This window comes from Doryrhamphus excisus, linkage group LG13, assembly GCF_037039965.1.
Source record: "Doryrhamphus excisus strain RoL-2023G ecotype Guam linkage group LG13, RoL_Dexc_Guam_v1.1, whole genome shotgun sequence".
Taxonomy (NCBI): Eukaryota; Metazoa; Chordata; class Actinopteri; order Syngnathiformes; family Syngnathidae; genus Doryrhamphus; species Doryrhamphus excisus.
The window spans coordinates 7,595,827-7,618,992 of record NC_136369.1 but is presented as its reverse complement, the minus strand read 5'-3'; the positions used below and the strand labels follow the sequence as shown (position 1 = coordinate 7,618,992).

Below are 23,166 nucleotides of genomic sequence, written 5' to 3'. Positions count from 1 at the left end.
AGGCATGACATCAACGTATTTTATGTGTAAAATAAGCACATGAAAAACCTTTGATGGGGATCCTCTTCTGTCACTAAATCAGCAGCTGTGGTTCATAACAAGCACGGGGAATGTTCAGAACAAAGACTGCTGCAGTTGATTATTCGATTTGGGATGACTGGAGCTTGTAACTTGACACCAGTACGAAGCAGTAATCCCACCAGCAAGCAGAGAGAAGGCAGAGAAATGTGATGCTTTGAAAGCTTGCCTACAAACAGAAGAGATTTGGATTTGGTTCGAAATCTCTAGCAGTACCTTTCAGAATGTACATCCTGTAGGTATGTATGGATGTGAATATGATGGACAATAGTGTATTAAATAGTGCAGCGTATATTTTGTCACATGATTGCATTCTCCACATGTCATGTTTAATGGAAGGTCATCTCATTGACAAAAATAAGTCTAACATTGGAGTTTATGAGATTTAAATAAAAACAATAATATAAAGACACAGGCTCACATAGAAAAGAGGTGGTTTAAAATGACTTTGGATTGATTGGGATTGGGGCACTGTGTACTGAGGTCGGTATTTCCCCCCCCCAGGTGAAACGCCTAAGAGCTTTGTTGGGCCAAGCCGATGGTCATAAAGGGTCAAACAGAGGAAAACACCAATGTCCTTTCCCAGCATCAATACTAAACATCTTGAAATCAATACTGAAGACCTGAACTGCAGTGTGTCATTATTTTACTTATTAGAGTGACCATTTTTGATACAATGCATGCTATGGTATGGTTTATTTGTTTGAGAACTCATTAATCCTATACCTCTTTCTCCATGTTTATCTTTTACACGTTGACACCTGCAATATTTTGTTTGCTTGCAATTTTGTCAGGAGTTTAATGTCACTGTTTTCTAATTGAGATATGATATTTTTTGTCGTATTCACAGTGAGGAAACAAGTTTCCCTGTACAATGACATTGTCACTTTATTTTCCAACAGTTGGTAAATATATAGGCCATATAGTAAAAAAATAAAATAAACTAAGAATAACTGATAAATATAAGCAATTAATAATAATAAAGTGAACAGTGCAAAAATATAGACCATGTGCCCAAATTATTTGTGCAGTGATAAGAGATGTGTGTGCAAACATAAAATATGCAACTGCAGTAGCAGGTGTTTTAAAAATGGTAGTTTTAGAATAAACAACAACCAAAGGGAAAAAAGGAGAATGTGTATCAATAAATATATATAGCTTATTTGGAGAGGAAGGAAAGAAAACAAGAAGAAAAAGCCAAGCCAAGAACAACAAAACATGTACATTTGTATGAATATGCTGTCACAGTCACGTCAACAACTGCTGTCTAAAGTTATTGTTGAATAGATGCTAAGTTTACATTTTTATTTTGTCGTAAAAGAGCACATCAACCAACCAGGCAAATGTACTGATGCAGATGGTTCGTTTTCTTGATGCTAAATAGTGTGTATGTGAAACATACAGAATAGGTCATATCTGACAAGATGGTGTGTATGTGTTATTATCAAGATGTGCAAATTCATTGTGGTTGTGCTTAGCTGTTTTGTAGGGGGGGAAGTGTGACCTCCAGCCCAGGCCAGTGCCTGCTTATATTTCATTACATCCTGATTCTCTGACATGTAGTGTGTGTGGGATGGGGGGAAGGGTAGGAAGAGGAAGCGTGTGTGTGTGTGTGTGTGTGTGTGGTTGGAGGAGGTGGGGGTGAAAAATGCTTGGTATGTGCGGACGACAACATCATGAAAGGCGTCGAGTGTGTCGAACACTTCGAAATTAAACCTGGAATCATTTCTTATTCTCTAATAACGGATCCATGGATCTCATACGACGACGTGCGATACACGACGAGGAAGAAACGTCAAATTTGAGCGTTTCATTGGGGGAACCACGCAGTCGATTGACGCCAAACACCCCCCCAGATGAGAGGAATGGTTTGCTCCGTAGTAGGTGGGACTGGCGAACGGTCTGCACCAGGACGTCGTAGATCAATGAACCGGACCGGAGGCTCGCTCGATCGTCCAAGTGACTGGATAGATGTGTCACTACCTATGCAAGAGAGAGGGCACACTGGCTTCATTTAACATAAACCGCCCGCTCATGATGCCGATGTTTTAAACAGACTGTTTTTTTTAGCCTACATACCCGCTTCCGACTTCTTCCGTGGATCTGCGATCTTGTCAGGAAATAAAATATCTATAACCTCCAGGATGATCTTTGCTAACACAGGCAACCCGCTGAAAACTGCCAATCGCAAGCAGGTAGGTCTTTTTTTTTTTAAATTTCCCATTTCTACTCCCCCACCCACCCCCCCTCACCACCACCAGCTCCACCACTTTTCAATTAACAGCAGCCATACATGACATTGGGAAGCCCTTCCTGGCTTTCCTTTTTGTAATATTACACGAACAGCGCCGAAGATGGAGTGATTCCATATGATCCTGTGATCAGGCAGGATGGAGATGAAAACAGCTGCCGAGCCCATCCAGAGGCTTTAATTGTTGTGTCATATATAACCTTGTTTGGCCAGCAGCTCTGCTCAACATGCACCACGGTTATTGTAGTCCTCGATGCATTCTGCCTCAAACGTGATCATGGCCGTATCCTTCATTTTGACCTTTCAGGTGAACAGAAAGGGGGGGAAAAGGAGGGCCTCTATGCTTTCAGTCACGCCTTCTGATTGAGATGGAAGATTGATGATGAAGGGTGCAGGAGCAGAGTTTTTTTTTTTTTTTTACGGCGGCTTGTGATTGAAATATGAGCACAGCTTCAGATTGATTGAATTATTCCAGCACATTCCGATTCCATCCATATTAATCAATCAAACCATGGTGATGTGATTGTGCTGGGAAACAGCGAAGGTGATTTTTTTTTTGTCTCATTGATGCTGTTCTCTTGTGGTCCCATGAGCCTTTGATGCTCCCCAAAAATTAGTGGAGTAGTAATTGCATACCAACAAAAAAAAAGACCTTTACTTGGAGGCCTAGCAGATGTTCCCACCACAGTGAAACATTCTGTAAAAGTGTCCTCCATGAAAATTCAAGCATCACATGACTGGGTAAGAGTATGTCAGTGTTTGAGGTTGGCATGACTGTGGTGGTATCCATGGCTTTGGGTCTCTGAGTGAATTGTCCTTGGTTACAGACAGATGGCATGATGCTGCCATGCTTTGTGTTTGAACAGATCTGGAGAGGGTTTGGGTTGGCTGGGAGCTATTTTAATGGATGAGTAAGGGGAAGGAAATGCTTTGCAGGGCTGTGCTGCATGATTTGGCTCACAAGAATGAAAAACAAGTAAGGTATCATAGAGGAACATTACTGCTCATGAACCACTATTTCTCATCCGGTATGAAATATCTTGATGTTGACTCCATTGTATAACAAAATATTGAGAAGTTATTGAAGCTTTTTGAAGTTAAAACTGCTGAAAAACACGAGACATTAATGTGGAATGTGTGCAGAGGTTTATAGTTTTTTTTTTCTATTCTGTCCGATGATTTTAATCCTCCCAGAAGAGAATTCATTGCGATAACAGTTGACCAGGGGGTTTAAATTTGATTATGTGCATCCTATACACGCTCTAATCTAACAGTAGCCCTCCTGTGTGCAGTCGTACCCCATGACTCCGTCCAGTCCCAGCAGCAGCAGCAACAGCAGCAGCACAGGCCTGGAGCAGCTCAGCAAAACCAACCTGTACATCCGTGGTCTGCCTCCTGCCACCACAGACCTGGACCTGGTCAAACTGTGTCACCAGTGAGTGCAATTATGTATACCGTGTGTGTGTGTGGACGGGGGTGTCAACCGTAAAAGCTAGATTGCGGGGCTGTGGCCTCACATAATAATGTCGTTTCTTACAGATTTATAGAGTTCTATCTCTGACCTCCATTGCTGCAACCCTGGATCTTCTAATCGATTTAGCTGTCAAGGTTTTAAATTAATTGCACACACTTTTTTTATATGTGCATCTATTTACTGTGCAGATGTGAATATATCGAAAAATATGTCAGATATGTCCAATAATTCAACAATGGAAATTATTGTTGTTGCATCACAATATGGACAAATGGATTGTGATGAGCAAAAATGTAATAAATATGAAGTTGGTCCTTTTGTGCAACTATAACAGCTTTCAAGGGGTCACTGAGGACTCGGGTTCTTCCACACCAAACTCATCTAACCTTGCCTTTATGAGCCTTGCTTTATGCACTTGGACACAGTCATGCTGAAACAGAAGAGGGCCTTCCCCAAACTCATTCATTCATTTTCTACCGCTTTTTCCTCACGAGCTGTCTTCGGGCGAAAGGCGTGGTACACCCTGGACTGGTCGCCAGCCAATCACAGGGCACATATAGACAAACAACCATTTACACTCACACGTCATACTTATGGACAATTTGGAGTCGCCAATTAACCTAGCATGGTTTTGGAATGTGGGAGGAAACCGGAGTACCCAGAGAAAACCCACGCATGCACGGGGAGAACATGCAAACTCACACAGACATGGCCGAGGGTGGAATCGAACCCTGGTCTTCTAGCTGTGAGGTCTGCGCGCTAACCACAAGACCGCCGTGCCCCTTCCCCAAACTGTTACCATAAAATAGGAAGCATACATTTGCCCAAAATGTCTAAAAAAATTAAAAAGAGCATTTCACTTGCAATAACACCCTTTTACTTGACAATTTGTGACGTTTCTTGTTCTCTTGGCAGATTATTTTGTACATAATACCGTCACCACTTGATAGCATATCTTACCAATAATGGTTTCTGAGAACAGGTTATACAATTAAATGTTTATTCTTCCCAATTGTGAGTTAAATACATTTGTCTCCCGGCCCAAAAAGGGGAGTGGCATTAATGGCTGTCTCTTACTCACATCTCATGCACAGCCACAGTCTAAGAGAAACTCATTTCACCTTTTAACTGCCTGTGTGAGTGTTGCGTGTAGTGTGGCTTGCATGCTCTGAGCAGGAAGACGGTGGGAGATGGTACATTTGAACGCTAGCACTCCCATTGCAATACCCAACCATGACAGGCAGCATCACTAAATAATATAACTGAGATACATAAACAAATTGGTCCAACATAGATGGGCCTGGTAAGAAACATGTCTTTCTACTATGAAATAAGTATTTTGGACCTTAAGTTCAGATATTTAACTAAATGTAGGTCAGTTCTTGTGGTTTTGGTTAGGTCAGCAGAGAGAGCCTTACTGGTATTGACTGCACACCACTGATAAATGGTCTCACTCAACCTCCATCCATCCATCCATTTTCTGTACTGCTTTTCCTCACAAGGGTTGCGGTCATGCTGGAGCCTATCCCAGCTGTTTTCGGGTGCGAGGCGGGTACACCCTGGACTGGTCGCCAGCCAATCACAGGGCACATATAGACAAACAACCATTCACACTCACATTCATACCTATGGGTAATTTGGATAATGGATAATACTACTGTAGTTATTGTTTCTTTAAAATATTGTACACATGAGGCAGCAATTAAGCGATTGTCTGACAACAGATGTACCACGACTTTCAGTTTTATTTTCTGTCTTAGTTTTTCACTTTCATTTTGAGCAACTTCAGTATCGTTCCTTCACAAAAAGATGCTGCAATTGTATTGTAATAATTGCTCAATACAAAAAATTGAGCCATACTGTACACATATTGGGAAAATAAATCTATAATTTTTTTTCCTAATTTTTTCACACAGAAAACAAAGAAAAAAAGGAAGGACAAATGAAATGGATAAATAAACAAGTAACTTAACTTTTACCTTCATTGAAGACTTTTTGATGAGCATTGTGATGAGTGCAGGGAGGATGGGCAGGGAATGGAAGAACCAATCAGTGAGTTATGTGTGGAAGTACGTATGTACTGTACGTGTGTGTATGTATACATGTACAGGTATCATTGTACTGAATATACATGCATGTATGTACATGCACAAATTGTCATTGAGACTGTATGAAAGGTGAGGGACTGCTTCCTACCACCCAGCAAGCTCCGGCCCACACAGCCAGCACCAAGTAGGCCCCACGGATCCAACCCCCATGCCCCTAAATATAATCATACATGCACACACACACACCAACACCATGGTCACTCACCTGACACCTGGAAGCCATATTGTGGCACACTTCTTTGCGTTCTATGACAAAGAACACACACATACAGTAAAGATGATTAATGGTTTTCCTGGCCAGAATTTGTCTACTGTGTCCCAAATCTAAAAGAAGCACGATCCATTCTTCACAGAGACAGAGTCACCAACATGTGGATGCTTTGTTTTGGTACTCTATTTTTTGTTTATTCTGATTAATTTGTTACGCACACTGTTCAGCCGTATGATAAGACGGAATTGGTATTTAAAGTACAACATAAAGCATACTAGTCTACAGGATACTTGATCCCACGGGCCATTGTCCATGTGGCTAGTTAGTGTGGTGGACACCATAATTAGCTGAGTTTGGTCTCCTCTGTGAGTCTTTCCCCACAAGCATATGGAGAGAGGCATTCAGCCATGTAACCAGCAGCAGCTGTTTGTGTCCTTTTCGCTTGTTTTGTTCGTGTTCCCGATGGTGTTTGCCAGCACAAAGCAGAAATGAAAGCGCTTTTTCGAAGCAACAAGGTCTGAATGGTGATGTCAGCTCGCCAGTCAGTCTGTTTGGTTGTGTGTGTGTGTGTGTGTGTGTCCGTGTATATGTTTGTGTCAGTGTGCAGTGGGGGTCACATTTAAAGGTGTAAGGTTGTGATTTGTGGTACTAAAAATATGAGGAATGGAGCGCCCGACCAAGGTTGGAACCAACTTACACTTCCTGATTTTTGAGCCTCAGTTACCTTTTATTGTTTTACTGAAGTACGGAAGTACACGAATAGAAGTTAATATTCTGCAAAGAGATGTACGGTCTTTTAATTGATACAAATAGCATATCCAAGTATGAGTTTCACTATATCATTTGAATATTACATTCCCAGGTATGGCAAGATTCAGTCAGCAAAGGCGATTTTGGACAAGACCACCAACAAATGTAAAGGTCAGTATAGTTATTTAGTGTTTTATTTAGATTTTTTCATTCATTTTCTACTGCTTATCCTCACAAGGGTCATGGTGGGGTACTTGAGCCCAGCTCAGCTGTCTTCGGGCGAGAGTGGGGGTACAACCTGGACTGGTCGCCAGCCAATCACAGGGCACATATAGACAAACAACCATTCACACTCACATTCATACCTATGGACAATTTGGAGTCGCCAATTAACCTAGCATGTTTTTGGAATGTGGGAGGAAACCGGAGTACCTGGAGAAAACCCACACATGCACGGGGAGAACTTGCAAACTCTGCACAGAGATGGCTGAGGCTGGAATCGAACTCGGATCTTTTAGCTTTGTGGCCTGCGCGTTAACCACTCAACTGCTGTGCAGCATATTTAGATATTTTGTTTAAAAAAAAAAGTCTCGTCTGTTCCCTCTAAAGTGTCAGTAAGAGGTCTCACTCACTCTATGCATTGGTTTCAGCACCTGGCTGCGTTTGTTCCACAGAACAACGGCACAAACGGACTGAGCCCTTTTCTCAGACATACAGTCTCTTTGGAGGCAGGGCTGCGCGCATACACAAACTGCAGAAGAGTTTAACATTGTAGAAATTATATTAGTAGATTGCAACATATTAGCATATATTTTTTTAATTGTACTTTTTTTTTTTAAGTAATGTTAAAGTCTTGTATGGTTGTCACGGGCCCCATCCCCTGTATTGTTTTGTCTCGTTAACTGAGAGTCTCGTGACACCCCTGTTATTTAGTCCTAGACGTTAGTTGTTCTCTAACATTGAAACAATTACATACCATAGTTTCCTGTGTTTGTAATTGATTCCAAGTAGTAGTGTGTTGACATTCAGGAGGTATTATACCATTGTGTTTGCATACAAAAGTCAATTCTTTTAGATTGTATGATCTATACTGTAGATACACATGCTACTTTTTTTTTATAGCTAATTAACTTAAATGCACACAGCCACATGAGTCTTATAGTCATTTGAACAAAAACTGTAAAAAGGTTGATGTCTCTTTGTGTCAGTGACCAAGTTGTGGCATGGCAACAGTGCTGAAAGGGCATAGTAAAACATCACTAGCATCACTAACCCCACTGTTGTAATACTGTATGTGATATACTACACTATATCAAACAATGCTAGAATAAAAAATAAAACCAATTTGTCAGTCTGCAGGTGGATTTTCTTGTTATACAAATGTATGACTGCGTATTTAGTTAGTAAGTTATTCATACCTGTTTTCAAAGGCAAACAAAAGGTTTGGTCTTGCAAGAGTAATTCAGAAAGTAAAGCTTCTTCATGCACATATCGATAGCTCTTGCCAAATACTGCACCTTTTTAAGTTTAAGTTGTCCGTTCATGTAAATGACTCCTCTGCCAACTACAGGTTACGGCTTTGTGGACTTCGACAGCCCAGCGGCTGCTTTGAAGGCCGTGCATGCTCTGAAAACCAGCGGCATTCAAGCCCAGATGGCCAAGGTGAGGAGTTTGGTGTGTGTTTATGCATGCGTGTGTATTGTATGGATGTGTGTTTGTGTTACGTCTCCACAAGGTTGTTCTTCCTCAAAGAATGTGTGCGCTACATGCTGCAAAATGACACAAGACTGGTCACATGACCTCAGCTGACAAGCTGTTCTTACAGTGACCTCATTTACTTTTACTGGAGAACCAGATGTCGTGTCTCTCTTTGCCAAGTAACCTGTCAGTCATGTCGCATACCAAACCACCGGCTCACTCACACCACCCTTATTCATCCATGCTGTATGCAGTACATAAGATATTGTAGGGCAACACAATTCCTCTCTTATGAACTTATCCTATACTAAACTCTTTTGGGTCATGTTTTAGCTTCTGTGTATTTAACAATGTACATCAGCGGTCTCAAAAACGCGGCCCGTGGGCCAAATGTGGCCCGCAGGACACTAGTTTGAGGCCCCCGCCTTGATATGAAAGTCTAATGTTAGTGCGGCCCGCGCAAGTTTGATATGGATGCTGTATGGTATCATGTACCCAGAAAAAATTATTACGTTTGATTAATGTTCATGTTAAAGGTTAAATAACTGTTAATAGTTATCCTCCCTATCCGTGTGGAAGTGGTAAGTTTTTGGCTTTTTAAGTTTAAAGGAAAAAGCTTGGAGGCTACCGTTTAGGTCGCTAGCTCTCTAGTTTGCGAGTTAGCATGTGTCTCAAGACCCTGCAGTTGCGCAATATGTTGTAAATAAAAAGAGTATAAATGTGACTATAGTCGTGTTTTGTCACGTCTACAGGGCTCTAATAATGCTTTGTTCATTTTAATCTGAAAAAAAAATAATTTGTCTACCCACCAACTATATGTGGTTGCCGTTTTATTATCATCATTATATTTATTTATTACTGATTGATTGATTTTCTTTGATTGATGTTTTATTTATTATTATTATTTTGTGCATAAAAATACAAATTAAGATATTTGAGAACAGTGGAATGTTTTATCAGAGCTTTTATTGTAGAAAATTGGAACCAAAGCACTGAAAAAGTTTGTATATTTTTCTGTTTTTAATAAATGCGTTTTTTTTGGGGGGGGGGGACCTGATACGGCCCAGTCTCACCCAGACCCTAGCTCCAAGTAAATTGAGTTTGAGACCCCTGATGTACAGTATTTTAATTGGGTGGAAGGCATGTTTTTATGTAATCACAAGTATTCAAACACATTATTATCAATGACTATAAGTGTTGTCACATCCTGTTGCAAGAGTATAGGTGCATAATTAAATCCGTGAATCATCCGTGGTTGTTTTTTTCTGTCTCATAAGTGATTTTGTCACATTTCTGTCAGCCACTTCCTCAGCCCAGAATGTGTTGATGTGCTTGAATCCGCAGATAAGAGTTAATTAGTGAAAGGTTGCTCTCTGTAGACCTGCATGTAGCAGTGCTGATGAGAACAAACAGTGCCGTGTGTCGCTGTAGCTTAGCTACGCCACTCTCCCGATGTTTCTCAGGGAGGCCGACGAGGCACTGAGCTGCTGCAGTGCAGATGGATGTGTTTCTGTGTATGGTCATGTGAGTGGTGCTTATTACAGTGTATCACCAGATGTCTCTCTCTGAAGCTTAAGCTGACTGTCAAAAGACTGCAGAGAACGTTTGTTCATTTTCTCACAAAATAGAATCATGTTGCATTTAATTCAAAGAAAATATTCACACATTTTGGAATGTCATTTCACTGTATGGATCCTTCAAATACAGAATGCGCTTCCTATTCTGTATTTCGTTGAACAGCAACAGGAACAAGACCCGACAAACCTGTACATCTCCAATTTGCCTTTGTCTGTGGATGAGAAAGAGCTGGAGAACATGCTACAGCCTTTCGGCCAAGTCGTGTCCACACGTATCCTCCGAGACTACGGCGGAAACAGCCGAGGCGTGGGCTTCGCCAGGTCAGTCACAGGGGACCCAATGAATCTATTTCCAAATACACTAATATTTTTCTTTGATATGAAAAAAATGAAACTACAGTAAATCTTTTTTATGACTAACAGTTGACAATTTAAGAAAGAAACAAATCTGCAAGGGGAAATGTACAAAAATAAAAACACCTAAATTCAGTTGACCGCTTTATTTTCCACAAAAGGAAAAATAAACTGTATTTTAACAGGGGTTGGCGTAGAGAGATACATACAGTACATAGGTACATAGAGTAGGTATATAATAAAAATAATATTGTTAAAACAGATATAACACATTACAAAATTGTAGTCAAATTCATGACTAGTTGAAGCCAGCCATGCTATATGTGTATTTCACCTGCACATCATGTATGTCCTGTATGACATTAGACTGCTGTCAGTAATCTTTTGTAAAAGTTATGTTTGCACGGCAACATTTTGTGCTCCGCCCATGATTCAATCATTTATTGCTCAGGATTGTGGGTGAGCTGGAACCTATCCTGGTTTACTGTTGGCGATAGGTTTTATACACCCTGGACTGGTTGCATGTCAATCACAGGGCACATATACAGTAGACAACACCCATTCACGCTCATATTCACATCTGTGGACAATTTAGAACTGCTAAATAACCTAACATGCATGTTGTTGCACTGTGAGAGGATACCCGGGGAAAACCTATGTAAGCACAGAAAGAGAATGCATAGACTTCACACAGAAAAGTCATTTGTACCGGGAACCTTCTTGCTGTGAGGGAGGTGTGCTAAAGACCTGCAACACAAGGCTACCTGATCATGTTTACTTATAATAATAATACATTTTATTTGTATAGCACTTTTCAAAATACTCAAAGACACTTTACAGAAAAATGGAGTTGAATGAAAGCAAGTAAACAGACTAAAAGATACATTAAAATACAACATTAATTCGTTTGAAACATGGGTAAAAGTGCGGCACAGCACTTATGATCTTTAAAATAGTTTTCTGTGAATCTCAGGATGACAACGCAGTTATATTTTAAAAGAAAAGTGCACTTTCTTGGAATTTTGCCCATCATCCACAATCTGTATGTGAGACATGAACACGTCTGTGCATTCTGAAGATATAAAAAGAGACCATTACTGCATGTAATAGGACCCACCAAGACCACTATTATAGATGGATAGATAGATATAGGTTGGCTGTTCCTGTGACTTATACTCCAGAGCGACTTCTAAATGAAAAAACTGTTTATGTTACATAAACACTGGACAATTTTTCTGTTCATGTTTATTTTTCATGTAGCTGAATAACCATTGTGTTAGCATATCTTACACCTATTCGACCTGTTCTCTACTATTTTATTGTTAGAACTTGCCTTCCAAGAGGACGTAGTGTCTGTTTTGGTCAAGTAGTTTGTAAAATAAATTACCTGCAAAAAATGTGACTTATACTCCAGTGCGACTTGTGTATGTTTTTTTCTACCTAATGATGCATTTTTGGCCTTGTGCGACTCATACTCCGGAGCGACTTATAGTCCAGAAAATACGGTACATACTTTATTCATCTTCAAGAGAAATTCACAGATCCAGCAGCTTACAAAAATAAGGGAATGGTACTATGTAAAATAGTATAGTAAAATAAAATAAAACAAAATAAAGTACAAATGGCAAATACAGTAAAGAGCAAAAATATCAAAAATATAATAGCAAAGCAAGCAAAATATTATTATTAAAACACAGGAGATATGTCACGTTACACATATCTGTATTGGATGATTTTGCTATCAGAAATTTAGAGTTGGACAATATTGGCATTTCGGTTATCTGCAAAAAATCCAATATCGAGCATCCCTAGTTAATATGTAAAGGGAGCGTGGTGGTGCTTTTTTGAGTCTGTTTCAGAAGGCTTTATAGGCGGAATAACTCTTTCCCATTACGTCCATTCTTAGCAATGTCTTTTTAGCTGTTTTTAGAACTCACAGAAAAGAGAAAGACATTCATTATGTGTTATGTCTCACAAGATTGTGGATGATGGGCAAAATTACAGAAAAATGTTTTCCTTTAAAGATGCCCATTTGCTCCAAATTGCACTTTTTTACCCCCCAAAATATGAGATTTGTTGTTTGGTCCAAATAAAGCAAATGCCGTTAAGGGACTCACCTCTCATCCATGGCTTGTGCAAAGGTACATGCCCATAGTGTACACGCACATACACGTACACACTCGACGATTAGCACCCATGCCAGAGTGGGAGGAGGGCGGGATATTGTACATTCTACCTTGAGTGCCCCCTTTGCAGTACCTAACCATGACAGACATCACCTTTTAATATTACTTATTGCAAATAAATTGTGTGTTTTGTTTGACTTACTGATTGGCGGTTGTTGCCTTCTCTCCTCTCCCTTAAGGATGGACACAACTGAGCAGTGTAACGCAGTGATCTCACACTTCAACGGGAAATTTATCAAAATCTCCTCCGGAGCTCTGGGTAGGAAATGATGATGATGATGATGAAAGTGTTTTTGAAAACAATTTTAACCAGGTCCCTCTGCTTTTCCATCAGCTCCCTCTCAGCCCTTGTTGTGCAAGTTTGCAGACAGTCAAAGGAAGAAACATGCTCACAGTGGATTCGTTCCCAATGGACAGACAGGAGATCTCAGACTAGTATGTCTCTTTCCTATGAAGTGAAAAGTCTATTTAATAATATTTGACACTAGATAGATAAACCTACTATTAATTGCTTAAATAATCATTTGACAATATCCGCCCTGCGATTGGTTGGCGACCAGTCCAGGGTGACCGTGCCTCTTGCCTCAAGTCAGCTGGGATAGGCTCCAGCATACCCCTGCAACCTTAGTGAGGATAAGCTGCATGGAAAATGGATGGCTATATGGATTGACAATATTTGATTCAATATGTGAATTTCCTCATTGTAGAGTGCAATGACTCTTACATATGACCCCTCTTCAGCAGCTATGCATAATGGGTAAGTCACATGCACAATATGGAATTATTATAAGCGTTTTTCTATCATTCTGGAGTTTTATATTCACATGCTCTGTTACCTAGGTACTATCCATGCCCATATCCAGTGACCAACAGGATAATGGCCGTGCAGCCGACCATGTCTCCCTACATGTCCCCTGTCTCTGCTTACCAGGTAACACCAATCGTGTAATGTATCCTTGCACTTCCTCTCCATGTTGCTTCTCACATTAGGGTGGGTGTCTGGGCTATACAAGTACACAGATATGAAAAGGGCTGGAACTTTTATTAATTATATAATTCAACCAAAAATGCCCTTATTCATAGGCCCCATCCTCTCAGAACATCTGAATGGCTTTGTTTGTACAGGTATTATTGAACTGCATGCTCAACTGGTAGTGTAGTGGTACCATTAGCTAAGCTATACTATATGTTCCCCGATAACCTTAAACAACAGTATAGAAAATGTATAGATGGACTTTTTTAATGAGATAAGAATCTGATGTTGCTTGGTCTTCCGTGTTGTGACGCACAATGCCAGGTTTGAATAGTCCTCTGGCAGATGGTCTTCAGATAAAACCCTCTACTAGTCTAGTACTACACTGTTTTTCTAAGAAACATTGATATTGGTCAAGACTATTCACCCCATCTTCCCTTGGGAATCTGTTTTTTAACCAATTATCTGGTGGCTTTGCTCGGTTGTAAATGTTGGCTCATTGGTGTCTATCAAATACAACAGTGTTTGTTTGAAACTTGGGGCTGTCTTCTTTTGCACGTTGAGTATTGCCTCAAGCCTTTGCTTCAAGCATGTGACTGTTCTGTTACAATTAGTCATAATTTATGTTGTATCTCACAATGTAGAGTCCAGACTGGACTTAAAGGGGTCTATTATGCTCATTTTCCGACCCTTTTGTATTGAGTTGTGGTCTCCTATAGAGCAGCTACACACAATAACTAGCACAGAAAACTTTCTAAATCTATTCCAGCACATTATCTGAAATTTTGGCATTGTTTAACATGAGAATACATCATTCTAACTACATTTATAGGTCAGAAAAGTGGAAAAAGCACAATAGGTCACCTTTAGACGAAAGTAGGCAGGTGCATAAATTCAACCAGAAACGAGACCCTCATTGGAATCTATATGAAGCATTTATTTCTTTATTTCTTTCTCTTTATTATTATTATTATTATTGTAAATATTGATGTCATTTTTTGTTGGGGTGCACAAATTTATGCACCTGCCTACTTTGGTTTGAATAATTATTGCACACTTTCTGTAAATCCGCCATACAGCATTTATTTAATATTGGCTTTCATTTTGGGGAAAAAATCTGATACCGATGTTTACCGATATAATAATAATGATACATTTTATTTGTATAGCGCTTTTCAAAATACTCAAAGACACTTTACAGAAGAATGAAGTTGAATAAAGCAAGTAAACAGAATAGAAGCCAAAATACAACATTCATTGGTTAAAAAAAATTGAGTAAAAGCGGGGCGGGGCGATATCATATTTTTTATGCTGATACCCGGCTGATATTATCGGTGACCCAATATTATTGTCCATCCCTAATAATAATGCAATATTTCCTTTAACCGTTCACTTTCTAAATTAGTGGAATTGGCATTTGTGACATATAGTTTGTCACAGGCAATTCGTACTGTCTATCAAACATTTGCAGCATTATTTGATCTACTGACTTTTCAACTGTATTAAAAAGGAGCATTTCTTTTCCGACATAGTAATCTACAATCTGTGAACGTTATCATTTTGCACTGTTGTGTTTGTATTTACTTTGCCGATTCAACGCCTCGGTGATTGTTGACTATGTCTGTAGTATTTTTTCCAAATGAGAAAACTGGGTTGGGTGGATCTGTTTGAGTTTGTTTTGTTGCCTTTTCTGTTGCCACCACCAAACAAATTCAGGACACTGACTGGTTTGTGTGGATGGGCTCCTTGCTCATGACCACACATGAGCTGTGGCATTTGGCTTTGCAATAATATGTTTCCTCTTCATTTCTACTTCGTTACCTTAGGTGGTTCAACATTGTAACATTTGAGAATACGTGGCAATAAATTATATACATTTTACATGAGGTTACATGTAAAAATGAAGTAACGCCATTAATGTTCTGGGCGTTGCAGCACATAAACCACAGTCTCCACTATGGTGCAGGAGTCCGCTTTCATGCTGCCCTCAGTCTCCTCTTGAATTCAAAGTTCTGTCCTGATCATATTCATATTTAATGTTGATGGCTGAGTGACATGTTGTGTTCTGTAAATGTATTTTGATAAGTTGAACAATTGTGGGGTTATTTTCTACGGTGGTCTCTCAGCATTCACACAACAAATGATTTTGATGCACAATAGTTTCTCTGTGTCTGACTGTGTCTCCTGTCATTCCTTAGGTGCAGAGTCATTCTTGGGTGGCACATCAGCCATATATCATGCAGCACCCGGTAAGGCAACATGCACTTACACACCAAGTCCTTGTGCGTGTGTGTGTGTGTGTGTGTATATGTGCAGGAAATGGGTGTGTGCCTCCACCGCAGCTACAGCACAGCTACTACAGCACTAAGTCATTACTTTAATTCAGCCTGTTCTGCTGACACAGTTAAAACATCAACTTCCCCCAAATAGAGCAGGATGGTGTCTTGATCAACGAAAGCACATTACATGCGGTGCGCGTGCGCGTGCGCGTGCAGGAAATGGAACAACTAGAAAGACTCTGAGCCCCTCCAGCAATCTTCGCTCTATCTGAATCCAGCAGGAAATGCCTGAAGCAGCAACCGTTGTGACTCTTTGACTCTTCCAACAGATGGTTTCCTATGGAACAAGTGTCTGTCTTGATCGGCCCCTCCTCCACACTGTATTTTGAAAAAGCGACACATTGAACTGAATATGCACCACCTGAATCTATTTGCTTAATCTCACCCACGAACAGCACTTTTTTTTATTGTATTTTATATGCTCTCCAAATAACTTGCATCTACTTGTATATTGTGCATGTTCCTTTAAACAGAAGCTGTCTGCCTTCATTGTTGCATGTTATATTTGTTATATCAAGTAGATTTATCATGTGATCTTGAGTCAACAGCCTCTTTATACTGCAGGCCCCGGTGATGTCTCCCTCTGTGGATCCATCCATGCCATTGCACCCTACAACCATGATTACTCAGCAGATGGGTCAGCTGTCCATAGGAAACACTGGAGCAGTGAGTGGAATTCTGGGATAATCTTTTTTTGGCTCCCAGCATTAATAAAATAAGCATTAATGTGATTGGATATGTTCAATATGGAATAACATTATAATGTTGTTTTTATTACAGTATATTGCAGCCAATGCGGGGGTTCAAGGTGCTTACATGCCACAGTATACTTCCCTGCCTGCACCACCGGTAGGTCCATTCTGCATTTCCACAAGAGTGAGATATATAATTCATATAATTTCATTCAATAGCCCCTCTACCTGCACACATGCACAACTTGAAATTATTATTATTTATTCTAAATTATTTAAATTAATTGTACAAATTACTGTTTACGCTGTACATTGTTCATATCTGATGTCATCTATTTATTCTCCACACTATTATTTATTATTATACGGGAGCCAGGCAATGACATTTTGTTGGCAATTTCACTGCTGTGTTATTGTGCAATGACAATAAAGAAAGTCTATCTATCTATAATCAAACTTGCTTAAGATTTGTCAGATCAATACACACAGATTCTTGTCTGCACCCTTAATCACTAAGCAGTTCTATTTATGCAGTTTTGCCTGAGCATCAACTTCATAACACACCTCATACGTACAAGAGAGTTTGTGTATTAAAAGTGAAAGACTGGAAGTGTTTCTTCCATCATGCATTTATTAGGTAATTAAATATAAGTAGTCAACAAAGGTGGAGTATCCGCAGTGCAAAGCACAGCAACCCAACCCTAACTAGCGACAAAGCCAAGAAGGCAGAGCTTGGCCACACTGCTCCATCCCCTGGCAACACCTCATCTTGCTGGCGAAAACATGCATGGGTGTCCAAGGTGTGGCACAGGGGCCATCTCTGGAACGTAGCTCATTTCAGGGAATAAAATAAACAAAAATCCAGCAAAAGTAGTAAAATATAGCAAAAAGTCATAATATAAGTTTTTGTCCAGTTACATTTCTTTCACTGTACTTTTCTTAAAATTTATATTAAATCTTGTCTGATCTGGAGCATTGTCTCATGAGTTGGGTGCCTCATAACGCAGTTATTAAAATACATCTCAGTATGTTGTGGTGTTGAGTGCCAATGAACCTGTTTTGATTTTCAGGAAAACAGCACGCCCCAACAAGTGGATTCTTCCAACAACTCGTCCCCTTACAGTCAACTCAGCAAGTAACCACAGGTACTGTTTGCGTCGGAAGCGATGTTGTGTTTTTTCCAGTAACATAACTGAACTATGCACAAGATTAATTTCTTATAAGTGACGTGATATGGAAGCACATCTACAGTGATATGAATAGGTTCGGCCACCCCTGATTATCACGATTTTTCTTTATAAATCACTGATTGTGGATCAGCTAGATGAATGAATGAATGAAATCACTGGTTGTTGGGATCAGCCATTTCAGTGAAATATATCATATAGCTGACAAACACAGTGATAGATGAGAAGTAAAATTAAGTTTATAAGATTAACAGAAAGTGTGCAATAATTATTTAAACAAAAGTAGGCAGGTGCATAAATTTGGGCACCCCAACAGAAAAATGAATAAAATATTTAGTAGATCCTCCTTTTGCTTCCTATAGCTTCCAATGAGGTCTAGATTCTGGTTGAAGGTATTTTTGACCTTTCTTCTTTCCAAAACATCTTCAGTTGAGTCAGTTTTGATGGTTTCCGCATTGACAGCCCACTTTAAATCACACCACAGATTAATTCATTTTCTACCGCTTATCCTCACGAGGGTTGTGGGGGTGCTGGAACCTATCCCAGCTAGGCGGGGTACAGCTTAGATGGTTGCCAGCCAATCACAGGGCACATATAGACAAACAACCATTCACACTCACATTCATACCTATGGATAATTTGGAGTTGCCAAACAACCTAACATGCAAACTCCACACAGAGATGCTTTGTGGAATCGAACTCGGGTCTCCTAGCTGTGTGGCCTGCATGCTAACCACTTGATCGCCGTGCAGCCATATATATGTCTGGGGACTGAGATGGCCATTCCGGAACGTCCTCTGCAGTAGAATTTGAGCAGTGTTTAGGGTCATTGTCTTCCCAATCCCGACGTTTCTAATATACATATCTATATTGCCCTACTCATGTCACTACTTACATGTTAGTAGTAACTAACTACACACGGTGGCCAAGTGGTTAGCATGTTGACCACACAGTTAGGAGATCGGGAAGGCCTTTGTTTTTGAATCTCCGCTTGGGCATCTCTGTGTGGAGTTTGCATGTTCTCCTTGCACATGCATGGGGTTTCTCCGGGTACTCTAGTTTCCTGCCACATTCCAAAAACGCGACACACAATTGTGACAATTGTCCATAAGTATGAATGTGAGTGTGAATGGTTGTTTGTCTATATGTGCACTGTGATTACCTGGCGACCAGTCCAGGGTGTACCCGACGTTAGTTGGCAACAAGCAACTGCCCCGATTAAAAGGCCAATAATATAATGATAACAACACATAATAATCCGATGCAAAGGCAAATATTTCTAAATAAGCAGAAACTTTTTCTCCTGACTTATTTTCAAATTTGCCTGTTCCTGCTGTGTTTGCATTTTTAGGCTCTGTGACCACTGAGTGAGCCAGAGGGAGGTGGGAGGTGATTGAGGACATCACCTCGATAGCAAGCCCTCTCTGATTGGACCAGACACACAAACTTTTTTGCACAGCCCCGACGCTTGTGTTGGAAAAACAAGGACAGTGAAAATGCACTCAAGCAGTTGGCTAATCACAAAAAAATAAACAAAAAATAGATTTATTTTGATAAGAAACTACATGCTCTTCATAATTTTCCCTTTTTTTTCAAGAAGGATTATCTAACACAATTCCAGAGGACACCCACCCCACCCCCATTATCCACAGTATGATGTGATTTTAAATGCATGAGATTGAGATTTTTTCCCCGCCCCTTTCTAGTTTTTTATGGTTTTATTGTTACTTTATGTGTGATTATACACAATCCCATGCAAAACCTTGTTTGCACTGACATTTAAAGTTTTGGAATCCACAGAATCACGTGCTTAAAAACAGGTGACCATGTTTTTATTAGAACTTCATGAAATTATTCTCAGAAAAGGTGCCTTCCTTATGTCACGTCTAACATCTTCTAACATTATTGAACTCAATCAGGTGTCATATTTTCATTCTATTTCTATCTGATGGATCCCACGTGGTGTTTAAAGTCATTGGAGGTGTGTCGCTATCTAGTCTTCTGGTAGCAATAATGACAATGAGAGTCCCACTGCAATACTTAGGGGAAAAAAAAACAAACAATGACAAACTCAGAGCAATGTATTGCTTATTTTTCTTCTCTTTGCTTTTTTTTAAACTGCCGAAATTACATGAAGCAAGAGCTGTGCTTTTATGGAATTACACCAAATTTATCATCTTTTTAGGTGTAATTTTGTTATTTTGTTTCCTCTTGTGGTCAGCGTGACCTGTGATCTACCTCATGGTTCTGAGTCTGCTGGTGTTGTTGGGTTTGCAGGTAAAGCCCTTTGCACCAGAGTGGATGAAACAGAACAAAAGCCACGCTCAGGAGCTGGCTAACTCGGACTTCAAGCGTTTGTCTCCCACATGCAGCAATTCTGTTACTCGCTTTTTTTCATCTTTATTTGTCATTGCTTGTGTTTGTGTTTTTTTTTTAAGAATGTGAGTGTAGTTTAGTTTTGATGCTCCATTTTAAAGAATTACTTTGACTTAGTTGCTTAAATACTTTTCAGCATCCTTCAACAAATGAATGCTGGCACCATGCATTTTTTTTTAGGTGAATGTTTCTGCCTTTGTCAATCTATCAGAGCACTGCCCCTGAGCTTGTCTGTAAGGTCACTACTCTAGGTCAGACAATTGCTATGAAGCGCTCTATAAGCTTTATAGTACCAGAATTGTTGGTCACTTGCTTATGCAAAAAAAGATTTGAATGAGTGGCACTCTTTGAGAACTAATTTTTATGCAGTATTTGATTCAAAACTGCAATTAGAAGTCACACGAGTGGCTTCATGGTCAGATCTAGGTCGGTTGTTTGGTTTGGAAAATAATACAATTCTATAATATGAATTGGTGGCTAAATGTGGAAAAAGAATTGATAATTATTGTTTGCTTCACTTTTCTCCTTAACTTGTTGAAAGATGAACTTGACACTGCTATGACACACGACAGAAGGTCATAGCTAGAAGGTCACAGTGCTTCACACACTGTTAAAGTACTTCTTCAGAAATGTATGCAGATACTACAGTAACCAATATTTTACTGGAAGTGATTTCATATTCTGCATTTATTCCTGAGGTGCAAAAAAAAAAAAAAAAGTTGTGTAAATTTTTATCCCCATTGTTTGCCCCTTCACCCTGAACTGATTCTCAAACAATCATCTCCTTGTTCTCTCCTTTGAAAACATTTGAAACAGTGCTGAATAAACTCTTCTCTTTCTCTGACAATTGTTTGGCCTCTTTAATGAAGCCAGTGTCCAGCCGCTTAACACATAAGTCACATGATGTTTATTGATATATTTCATATGTGCTGTTAATTCATTGATGCTAAAGTTCTTTATCTTAGGTCCAGGCAATGTGAAAAACTGCCACCATGAATCAAATTGTATTTTATGTATGCCAATCTTCAGGGACCCGGCAGTATTGGGCTATTTAGACACAACTCTAACTATATTATAACAATATTCAGTTTTAGACTTTAATAAAAAAGATAATTGACATTCGTTCCGTTGAAATGCCTTCACCTGCCTTTGCTTTTTCTCTTCTGTAAGTAAAAAAAACATCCTCTATTGGCTTGCAATCAGGTCACACGCATGACCGTTAAAGAATATTCATTTGCTTTGCCTTCAAAGGCAAAGTAAATGGTGTTGTGTGTTACTTTCACAGCATGTATAGAGTCATTATTCACCTGCACATGCAGTGAAACGCCAAGCTATCAATTTAGGAGCATTTGTCTGAATGGGAGCAGGAAGCGTACCTCTCTAAAGCTCACAAATTAATGATATCATGTATAGTATGTCACATACAGAATACTCTCTACCACAGGGGTCTCAAACACGCGGCCTGCGGGCCACACTAGTTTGAGGCCCCCGCCTTGATATGAAAGTTTAATGTTCGTGCGGCCTGTGCAAGTTTGATATGGATGCTGTATGGTATCATGTACCCAGAAAAAAATATTACGTTTGATTAATGTTCATGTTAAAGGTTAAATAACTGTTAATAATTATCCTCCCTATCCGTGTGGAAGTGGTAAGTTTTTGGCTATTTAAGTTTAAAGGAAATAACTTGAAGGCTACCGTTTAGGTCGCTAGCTCTCTAGTTTGCGGCCCAGTCTCACCCAGACCCGAGCTCCAGTGGCCCCCAAGTAAATTGAGTTTGAGACCCCTGCTCTACCATGTTTAACACATGGTGTGGTATGCTTCCGATCGTGAGCTGTTCCTTTCCTTCGCCATACTGTGATCCCAGAACATTGGAGGCTTTTTTTTTATGAAAATGTGTAATATGTATTTTCCGTTCATCAATATTACCTCTGTTTTTACATTTACGACGTCTTTCGACAGTGTTACGTCCAACATATTCTTGACATTGTTAAGGGTTTTATTATAATAAATATAATAAAACCCTTAACAATGTCAACAATGTCAAGAATATTAAGATATAATCTCAAGATAAAATATATATATATATATAGTATTAAGATAAAATATTAAGAATAAGTCAGAATCCGGGCGGCACGGCGGTGTAGTGGTTAGCGCGCAGACCTCACAGCTAGGAGACCAGGGTTCAATTCCACCCTCGGGCATCTCTGTGGGGAGTTTGCATGTTCTCCCCGTGCATACGTGGGTTTTCTCCGGGTACTCCGGTTTCCTCCCACATTCCAAAAACATGCTAGGTTAATTGGCGACTCCAAATTGTCCATAGGTATGAATGTGAGTGTGAATGGTTGTTTGTCTATATGTGCCCTGTGATTGGCTGGCGACCAGTCCAGGGTGTACCCCGCCTCTCGCCCGAAGACAGCTGGGATAGGCTCCAGCACCCCCGCGACCCTCGTGAGGAAAAAGTGGTTGAAAATGAATGAATGAATGAATGAAAGTCAGAATCCTTTATCAGTAAATATATTTACTAAATATAAATATATTTACTGATAAAGGACTCTGCAATCATCCACTTTAATTGTATTCTGCACTGAAAAGATTATTTGTTGAAGTATGCATCCATTTTCTGTGCCGCTTATCCTCACTAGGGTTGCAGTGGTATGCTGGAGCCTATCCCAATTGACTCTGGGCGAGAGGCAGGGTACACCCTGGACTGGTCGCCAGCCAATTGAATGGCATTGGCAATAATGTTATATAATGGCAATTTGTTGAATTAACATAATTTTATTATTGTAAGTGGTTGCATGAAATAATTTTATCTGAAACTAGATATTTTGTTTACACTGACTTAACTAATTTTTAAGTAGAGCCTAAATAGTCTCAAGCTCAACTATTTTGAGTAGATGATACTCAACTTT

General features: G+C 39.7%; 1 protein-coding gene across 1 annotated transcript; it reads left to right on the top strand.

Annotated features, from left to right (window-relative positions):
* The first annotated feature begins 1,725 nt into the window (after positions 1–1,725).
* Positions 1,726–21,093, top strand: LOC131139689 (RNA-binding motif, single-stranded-interacting protein 1). Its single transcript, XM_058089514.2, has 14 exons — positions 1,726–2,273; positions 3,622–3,764; positions 6,985–7,043; positions 8,443–8,534; positions 10,311–10,468; positions 12,867–12,946; positions 13,022–13,122; positions 13,395–13,444; positions 13,528–13,618; positions 15,859–15,909; positions 16,564–16,665; positions 16,780–16,848; positions 17,762–17,836; positions 19,230–21,093. Exons 1-13 carry the CDS (start codon positions 2,223–2,225, stop codon positions 17,828–17,830), a joined length of 1,116 nt encoding a protein of 371 aa, XP_057945497.1. The 5' UTR covers positions 1,726–2,222; the 3' UTR covers positions 17,831–17,836; positions 19,230–21,093.
* The last annotated feature ends 2,073 nt before the right edge of the window (positions 21,094–23,166 follow it).